Here is a 9,913-nt window from a genome sequence, read left to right as displayed (position 1 = left end):
GATAGAGAAGCGTTCCAAATTACAGACTGCAATCGTAAATGACGGTCCGTATCGGGAAGCCGCTTTTTCGCATTTTGTTTAAAGACAGTTTACTTCGCAACTCTCTTGTCGGTTACCGTTGCTTTTCAACGAGAGCGCATTGCGCGGAGTAATACCATGTTTAGAATGAGATCATCTTGGCGTACTTCAGATATTCAAATTTTTCTATGTTATAATTGCAGTGGTCCGTTAGCTCAGTCGGCAGAGCGCGGTGCTAATATGTGTGGATCTCTGATCCCCTGGCTACGCTGAGGTCGAGAGTTCGAGCCTCTCACGGACCATATATTTTTGCCTTTTTTTTTCTTTTTCTTTTTTTTTTTTTTTCTCCTTTTTTTTTGTTTGTTTAAATCATCAAGATCTAACCGATAAACTGTGTTGGTTACAACTGTTGAATAACGGTTGAGTTCGTACAAAACTCAAATAAACGAACGCTTTTCATCCGACTACTTTATTCTTGAGAATGATGTAGTATTCAGTAACTGACACAGGCATCCTCGGAGAAAGGAAATCCGAGTGCTCCTATCAGGAGTCGAACCTAAGACCTTCCGATTACAAGATCGGATGCTCTACCACTGAGCTACACAAGACTCGTTACCGTGCTTCCACCAATAGCGTAGCTCCACTGCTCACTATATAAACACAAACAACCCACAATTCCTTGATTCGCTCTGACGAAGGGCTAACTCTCGAAACGTAAGCACTCGAATCTCTTTGCGTTGACTAATTTACCGTTGATAAACCAAACGTTCATAACTTATTTTTCCTTCTTTAGGTATATGATGCTTATTTTAAAAGAAAAAGAAATATATCTCATTGACAGAGACAACAATGTGTTCGCTGCACCACAGTTTCATTTCCCTCAGCGAAAACTCCCGAAAGAACATGTCTACGACACTTTGTTAGACGGGGTAAGTCCAGATACACACTTAAAGGGGCTATGTCATCCCAGGCGCATGCGCGCGTTGACGAGAAACACTTTGAAATCGTTGGCCCAACTTTTTCAAATACCGTCGGAGAGTTCAGGAAGCTGTTTTCATCTGTTTGAATCGCGTTCATCTTCGGAAAGTTAGATGAATTTGATCAGAAATAAAATACAAACAGCGGTGACAAACATAATAAACTTGCGCATTTTATTTAACTTGACGTTTCGTGTGCTAGTCAACATACATTTTCAAAAGTGATCGTTAAAATTTTTACAAATATATCAGGTTTTTCAACTGTTTTGTAAAGTAGCGGACATACTTGTGAAAGCACCGGACGTGAATGTTTTCTTGGCGCCGTAAGGCGCAAGCACCTAGGGGGGTTGGGGGGCATGCTCCCCAGGGAATTTTTAAAATAGAATACCTCAGAAACGCCATTTCCAGCGTTTCTGGAACTAAGGAAACAGTTTCCTAGGCAATGCTGGAGCTCACTAAAATTCTCTTTAAAAAGTAAATTACTGAATGAAAATGGTCAGTTGGTAGGGGGAGGGGTAGGGAGAATGGCAACAACAGAATTTTCATTGGCTTATCATTGCGAATTTATTTGATTTTCAAAAATGTTTGGTAACCTGGGTTGTAGTCCATTCATCAAGAGTGTAGTCTATTCATCAAGGTCTGAGCCAAAAGCTGAATCATCACTGTCTGTGTCACAGTCCACCTCGCAAAGCCCAAGAGCAGCTCCTCTTATCTTCCGCTTATCTTCTCCTCCGCTTATCCTCTTCATTCTCTCAACAAATTGACTAACACAAGTTGCGTGTTTTACCTTGGGATTTCCCTCAAGACTTGGCCGAGCAGGAATGAGAACGACATAGTCATTTTAATTCCGTTTAAATGAAGAGGGGAAACCAATAAAATATCCCGCCGCTTAATAAGCAAAGAAAAGAGAGTTATATGGCCGTTTTGAAGAATGTAATTGATTATTCTGTTATCCTCTAGTCAGTATGTTCATGAGATACCTTAGTAAGAAAAATATATAATACAGTAGTAAAAAAAATCGCCAATATTGATCTCAAAGTACCGGAAGTGGAATGGCAAACGACCGGACAAAACGTCCGGCCTCCGGCCTCAAATGAAAACCCTGCTATATATATCATTTATTGCTAAGATTGTTTTTCTTAATCTCGGTTCCAGACCCCCTTTTCACTATTATATATATATAGTTGTAAAACATTTTAACGCACTCCGTAATCTTTGGTTATTACTAGTTTACTAGTTTTTGTTTATTTAAGTGAGGAATATTCTGTCTTGTCTTCGATTTAGGAAATGGTTCTGGATAAAGAGAATGGAAGAACTCACCCCAGATACCTGGTGTACGACATAATCGTATTTCAAGTAAGTTGTTTTTGCTGGTTTGAAGATTTGTACCATTCTGTGTCGCTTCCTTTCAGTGATAAGAACAAATCTCGGCCCAATTGTCCAAAGCGCACTGAACTGAGCTAAAGCCGCCGTTACACGTTGAAACTTTTAGCTAAAACTAGTGTGCAATGGCGAACGAGACCAGTTTCACGAGGTGGTGTTACACGGCGAAACTCTTGTTTTTTCACCACTGCGACCGTTGTGAGCCGTTGCAGAAGTAGAAAGCGGTTCTACTTTTCGTGAAACTTGTCTCGCAACGGAAGTTCGAAAACGTTTCACGAAACCGACCATGTTACAAGTTGCAACGCCTGCTGAAACTTGTTTTGCAGCGCCGTTGCACACAAGTTTCAGATAAAAGTTTCAACGTGTAACAGCGGCTTAATCCTGGCTTTAAGTGAACTTTGATTCAAGTTTAATTCTGTTCTTTTGGTTTTGTCTCGTAGTTTTCTTTACCACTGGCTTAAAATTAGCTTTTCATGCTTTTAAAAACATTTTCAATGAGCGAAATGAAAACCTCGGTTAACTTTTAATTGAGGATTAGCGTAAATCGGCTTTCGAATAACCGGGCCCTGATTGACTAATCAATTGATGGATTGATTGATTGATTGATTGATTGACTGACTGACTGACTGACTGACTGACTGACTGACTGACTGACTGACTGATCGATCGATCGATCGATCGATCGATTGATTGATTGATTGATTGATACAAAGGAAAATTTAGAAGTTTTCTCAAATTTTAATTTCCCTTCTTTCTAACAGGGTCAGGAAGTGGGCAAACAGATTCATGATATACGAATGGTGTGCATTGAAAAAGAGATAGAGATGGCTCGCAGCCAAGCAGTAAGTCATTAGAGTTTAGAGCGGTTTCATCTGAGTGTCGTGAAACCAAAACCAAAGTAATTACTCTGACCAATCACAACAGACGTAAACAGCACAAGGAACCAATCAGAACTCGAAGCAAATACATGTAACCGGCGTAAAGCGCGGGAAAATGCGTGCAAGCGAGGCACGATTGTTTTTGGTTCTCTCTCACTCGCTGCGGATGAAAGAATAAATAAACGTATGAGACTATCGCAGTTAATTACGAAAATTAGGCGGCCGCAAAAAGAAAGCCTAAAATCATTCAGCCTTTTCAGGCTTTTTTTTTGCAGCCGTCCAAGTTGCGTACATAACAAGATTGCGATGGTCTCATGCATTAATTGCGTTTGACGCAGCAAGAACGCACTCCTAATACAGATTGGAATCGAGATTGTATGGGACAACGTTGATTCACTGAATGAATGAATGGATCTTGGTACGCGTATCTGGCACCTCCCGCAGATTTTGCAGGGGCGGATGACATCATCACCACCTTGGCAAAGGAGAGAGAGCCTGGTATCGAGATCATCGAACGCACTCCCTAATTTTTGATTATTACTAGTCAATAGCAGTTATACTGTTAGTTACTTCATGCTCAGAAACCGGGTAAAGGCCCGGCCTTGTGGGTCATCAGGCTCCTAGCGCGACTTTATCAATCACATAATACGAGCAACCAATAATGTAAAAGGTCTGCGCACAATGCCCTTCGGAGTCTGCGCGCATGGTATGGCCGGCGTTAAAGAGATAACATTATTTTTAATTTTGTTGTGTACTTTCTCTTACAGGCTCAGCAAGGACTGTTTGACAAGTCAAAAGAGCCGTTCAGTATACGAGCCAAAAAATTTTTCCCCGTGGAAAAAGCTGAATGGGTTAGTATATATTGTAACCGGCAGCCAGCGGGCCTAAGAGAACTGATCATAACAAGTTTATTTGAAGAGAACCCACCCAGTTTTAAGCCCTAACAGTGATCAGCATCAAATTTTCCTTGTAATATCAATGCTTATTCAACCCTTGAGATCATGAGAGTTAAGGATATGATCACCCAAGGTGAACTGCTTTTCTTGATGTTTTAGTACTTTCTCCCGAGTACTTTTGTAAGAAAAGTATGGGGACAAGATAGGAGAATTTGTTCTTTGATATTAGGGCTTCGGTAAACCTGGAAGGGTTAAGGACATTAACCGGTAACAGAGCAGGCTCTTTAGAGGAGCAGGCATTTCCTGCATGACACTTGACCGACAAAAGCGCAGTGTAAAGAGACAGGCCCGTAGCAAGGCTAAAACAACTGAGGGGGCTCAGCAAAATGGTTAAACAAAACTACCCTCCCCCCCCTCCCCCCGTCACCCCCCAAAAACCAGACTGATTAGGGAGTTTAAGATGCAACGACAACATAAAAAAGACAGAAAAAAAGTAGATTTAGTAAGTAAAACAATAACTTTGCACCTGCACACTTGCACACTTTTTGGTACATCCTTTTTGCCGTTTCTTTTACGTGGACTACCATGTTAAGTTTCCTAATTTCACGTTTGAAGGAGGACGTAAACAAACGACGACGAATTTTTCTTTCTCTTTCATAATTTGGCTTTAACCGGGCACTAAGAATCCGACTGTGGGAGAATTTTTTCTCTGGCTCTTGACAGGACATATTTGTGTGTCTTTCGACAATGCGCGAACACTAAATTGTTATACGCTAAGGAGGTCTAAGGACATTTGTATTGCTATAAATGATCGGATGCCTTAGAAAACAAGTAGTTTATTTCAACAGCTTTTAGGGCTTAAGATTGGTTGATGTCGATCCATTTTGGTTTTTATTTCCGATTCACAAGGTAGGAGTACCTTTGTTGTTGTTGTTTATAAAAACAAACTGTTGGCGAAGGAAACTGAAAGGTGGTAAGCACATTTTTAAAGGGCTGTGAAAAGGCATTTGCAGCGTCAGAGTTTAAGACTGATTGCTGCACATTAATTTGGTTTAATTATGTTTTGGCAAACTGTTTTGTAACTTCCAAAAATTCTGGGGGGGGGGGGGGCTCAAGCCCCCCCTGCCCCTCCCCCTGCTACGGGCCTGAGAGAAGAGCACTGTTCCTTTGTTTCCGAGTTCTCTCCAAACGTTTGTTGAATGGGCAGTGTCAGTTAGGTCTTTTCCTTTCGCAGTTTAGCCCGTGTGCATTTTCCATTGTGTGAACACGCTTTTCTTTCGCTCTCGTCGCAATATCCGCGCGGTCAAAAAGCGAAGAACGCAAACGGAAACACTTGCTACCCAGGGTATTGGCAGTTCAGTGAACCTTCATCATCTTTGTTTTTTCTCTCTACAGATTCTTGAACACTGGAGTCCAAAACTTAGCCACGAAAATGACGGCCTTATATTCAATCCAGCGGAAGAGGTTAGCAAAAAATAAACTAACACGAACAAGGAGAACGAAAAGATCTGAGCGGAGGCTTCATTTTGTTTATTCCCAATTGAATCGTTGTTCAATCTACTGTACCATGAAAGATTGCGGCTGGTACGTTGACTCATAATTCTTAGCGTACGAAAATCCTTAGAACGCTCATAAAAACGCACAGAAAAGTTCTATGAACTTCAAACCTAGCATACACAATGTTGTTAGTACAGGGATGAATATCGCAACAACAACAACAACAAAATGTGGCTTTCTATGTGCCTCTTGGCTGTGTCAGGTTCGCAAGGTATTGTGGTAAAATGTACAGCCGCCATGTTTTTCCATACGGTCGATTGTATGGCAATGAGACCAAAGACAAGATGTGTTGGCATACATGATGTACCTACCGTGAGCGTGAACTACACCGCTGACCTAATTTGAGCCTCGCCTTTTGATGAAATGTTTGAAATGATGTTGAATCATGCCTTAGAACGCCAGCGGCACGCTCAAGCTAAACCCTAGGTATATCCTGGTACAAAAGAAATTACACAAAATACCATGATAGAAATGAAAGTTATCACTGAACACCAATAATATTTTGCAGTATGAGGATGGCACCTAGCACTGCTCCTTTTTAACTCGTTCATTGCGGATGCGCAATGAACGAGTTATAGCGATAGCTGAGTGTGCGCTTGGTTGGTCGTTGGGTTCTGTCGTTAACTTTCGGGCGTGCGCAGTCAATGAGTTTTAAATTCAATTAGTGGAAAAAACACGGGAACATTTTTTGTTCACGGCGCATCAGGTGATTCTTATTTAATATGTAGAGAATAATTTGACGATCATTTAGTGCAAGAATGGAGATTTTTTAACCTATCCTCCCTTCGCGATTAAACTGACTGAATCGTTTTAGTCAGAAAGAATGCGTGAGAAAGCGAAAAAGTGCCATGTCACGCATCAGCGACGTAAACAATAAAATTATGCCAATTTTTGGTGAAATGAACACTTTAAGATGTTTTCAGCTATCATAGAGGTTTCAAAGGGAAAAAGTTTCATTTTTGCAATTTACAACTGGTAATTTATGGGAAAGCAAAAGGACGCGGTCGAAAAATAATTCTTATTTAGCAAGAGCTTGTCATGTTTCATTATCTTTACTTGAAGATTGCGTGGACTGAACTCCAAAGGAAAAATTTCACGCATTTTTGTCGGGCATGAAATGTAATGCGATACTTTGTTGAACAGATTTCCCGTTGTGAGATCGGCTTGAAAAACACAAATCTACCTGGAAGTTAAAAAAAGTATGCCCTACAGTAATTTTGTAATTTTAATTCCCAAAAAAAATTTACTTGCCCATCGGGCAAGTGATGGTCAGAATCCACTAGCCCGATCGCAAAATCCAGTGGCCCCGGACTATCGGACACGAATTTCCTTGACGTAGCTGCACATGGCGTGCCTCTATGAACTTTGAATAAAAAACCACGTGATTTTTTTTAATCGGCGCATCAGAATAATCGGCTTATTCAATCTGTAGAGAATAATTTGACAATCATTTTTATAGTACAAGAATGGTTATTTTTCGTTACATAATCGGGCAAAGACATAATTTCTTTTAGCTTTCAAAGAAGTTTCCGTAGCCGTCTAAATTTCAATTACTGATTTGTCATCTGCATTCACGATTTGGCTCACAGGAGCCTTTGATTGTTAACTGGGTTTAACTGGGTTTAACAGACCCTCCTCCAAAATGGCCTCCTCAAATTTCACCTTACATTTCCTAAGCTGATATATCCCCTAATATGCTGAAACGCAACGTTACTAAAGTGAAGGTGCTCTTACCAGTGCTTGTATTAGTTTTTCATACAGTTCAATTTTCAATTTTAACTCATTCAAATCTGTTGCCGCCATTTTGGAGAAGGGTCTATTCCATTCAGTTCACTGTATCACGAATCTCAATGGTTCGTTTTCCTTTTGCAGCCTTATACCCCTGGGCAGAGCCCTGAAGTGTTCAAATGGAAGCCACACACACTCAACTCAGTGGACTTTATATTGAACATTAGGACAGTCAAGCAGGAGGGGTAAGTGATAACTGGGCGTCTTAACAAGCAAAGCTGATCTTGTTTTCACAACTGAACCTTACGTGAGAACCCAAAGTTAACGTTCTAGTCAATGAAAACAAACGTAAATAACAGTAGACCTGTACTTTTCAAAAACTCTATTTTCACTGGACCCTTATAATCTGCAGTAGCATTGTTCTGTTGTTCGTTCTTTTGCCCTCTCGACCACTTAGATGTAAGATGTTGCAAACGGAGCAGGTCGCCCCGTAAACAGCGCAATGAACCAATCAGAACTCGAAGCAAATACGTGTAACCGGCGGCAAGCGCGGGAAAACATGTGCGAGCGAGGCACGATTGGTTTTGGTTTTGTTTCTCATTGGTTGAAAAAGTGGCGCGAATTTTGCTAAACAATCACAGAGCGTAGTAATGCAAAACCAAAGCAAACGCGAATTGCTTTCGGCATTGAGATCGAAACCTCCCTATGTGCATACTTTTTACTTGAATTACTGTCGTGGTTTTCACTAGAGGATCCTTACGGCTTGCTTATACCCTTGTGTTTGTTCTTACATTGGTAGTGAACTGAAAACCAGGCTTAGGGAACATTTACGTTGCTTTAAGAGGAAGTACCGTAGGGTTTTTGGTATCTCAGCTGCCAAATAATTCTAGAATAACACGAGGAAAGAAATCAACTCAATTCTTGAAAGGAACAACTCGTGATCTGTCCTAGCGCATTTTGGAAACAAAAATGCGAGAACTTGAAAAACATTAGCCTAACATTTTTCAAGTTTTAATCCATACCGGCCTACTCTTTCTCTGGCCAGAGGCACTAATCGACAGTTTTATTGCACTGGGGTGATAATTTATGACAAACTTGACAATTATTTCTTTGTTTCTGCTGACAGACAAACATTTTTGGGGTTTGAAATGACAGCAAATTTGCGTGATACTTCTCCTTTAAGGTCCCTATTCGCCAAACAGCGCGTAAATTTCCGTCTTGATAAAAGTGTCACAGATTTAACCATTGTTTTCTGTGTTTTTTCATGCACAGCTGTATCCCTGAATTGCTTGGTACACTTATGGTTGGCGGCTTTAACCAGCCTTTTGCTACAATCAAGGTTTGTTATTTTGTTTTGGTTGTTACTAGAATGGATACTCCAATACAAGGTTGGATACCTTATGATGTTTACACAACAGGAATCTTATTTCAAATTGGAAAGGATAAAAGAAGTTTGAAAAAATCAAATTAATGTACGCCTCGAATCCGGGTAATTTGCTTCATATCTCCTAATCACATCCACTACACCAACGAGGGCTGGCTGACGAAAATGGTAATATTTGCCGACTTATTTTAGAGAGTTAGCCATGGCAATAAATAACAGCTAACCGTTTTTAAAGCAGTGCTTATGCCTGAATAGTGTAGATCTGTGCTAAACCCCCCAAACGGACGTTCTCTGCTTAAATGGGACTCTATTCTCTCATTGTTCTGTTAGGCAAATGGGCTTCTGTTCTCGTCTACGTCACGACTAAGAATACTACATTGTGTAAACACCATAAGGTGTCTCGCCTTGTTTTGGAGTATCCATTCTCGGAACAAGTATTTTGGTTTGCGTTCCTTACTTCAATTTGTCCTGAGAATAGGACCTCGTGCAGCTTGATCAAACAGTACCACAGGGTACCACGGAGTACCACAGGTACTCCAGGCTAAACTTTTCTGGGTACGTTACAGACGTTTGTAGTCGCATGTTCCTAGCTAACCCTTTCGAATTTATGTTGTACATAACCTCATGCGTTTGTTCTGACAGCTCTCCTTTCCTGTTTGTAACTCCTGGTTTTTTCCAGGTAACAAAAGAATTGAAGAATTTGAACAAGAAGATTGTTGAATGTACGTGGGATGACGAGAAGAATCAGTGGAAGTTTCTCAGAGTTAGAGAAGACAAGAGTTTTCCTAACGGCTATGAGACAGCAATGAGTAAGTTTTAAGTTGTTATAGGGATATTTACGTTTTAAGACTAGTAATAATCATGGATTATTAAAGTGCGTTCGATCTCATGGCATCCGGGCCGAAGCGAGTCAACCCGCGGGACTTATCGCTTGACCCCCAAAAGAGCAACTAAGACTAAAGCCTAAGAGGGAAAGACTCTGGAATATTTTCTTTCAATATTGGAAACTTTGCAGAGTTGAGCGGGATATTCCACTGTACCGTAAAAGAAGGCGACTGGTACATTTATCCTTCTTAACGCACGAAAAACCCT

General features: G+C 40.7%; 1 protein-coding gene and 1 non-coding gene across 2 annotated transcripts in view; both read left to right on the top strand.

Annotated features, from left to right (window-relative positions):
* Positions 1–9,913, top strand: part of LOC146454326 (mRNA-capping enzyme-like) — a 55,814-nt gene that overhangs the window by 15,157 nt on the left and 30,744 nt on the right. Inside the window, exons 10-17 of the mRNA XM_085095544.1 lie at positions 812–947; positions 2,280–2,351; positions 3,140–3,220; positions 4,024–4,107; positions 5,548–5,616; positions 7,582–7,682; positions 8,710–8,776; positions 9,501–9,630. Of these exons, the coding sequence (XP_084951670.1) occupies positions 812–947; positions 2,280–2,351; positions 3,140–3,220; positions 4,024–4,107; positions 5,548–5,616; positions 7,582–7,682; positions 8,710–8,776; positions 9,501–9,630 (740 nt within the window). The remainder of the gene's footprint in view (positions 1–811; positions 948–2,279; positions 2,352–3,139; positions 3,221–4,023; positions 4,108–5,547; positions 5,617–7,581; positions 7,683–8,709; positions 8,777–9,500; positions 9,631–9,913) is intronic.
* On the top strand, positions 223–320 carry Trnai-aau (transfer RNA isoleucine (anticodon AAU)). The gene is made up of 2 exons: positions 223–259; positions 285–320. It is a non-coding gene; the product is annotated as a tRNA-Ile (tRNA).

The sequence above is a fragment of the Pavona decussata genome, unplaced genomic scaffold (genome assembly GCF_977016875.1).
Source record: "Pavona decussata unplaced genomic scaffold, jaPavDecu1.1 SCAFFOLD_302, whole genome shotgun sequence".
NCBI classification, from domain to species: domain Eukaryota; kingdom Metazoa; phylum Cnidaria; class Anthozoa; order Scleractinia; family Agariciidae; genus Pavona; species Pavona decussata.
Note: the sequence above shows the minus strand (reverse complement) of the source record. Positions and strands in the feature narration are given on the sequence as shown.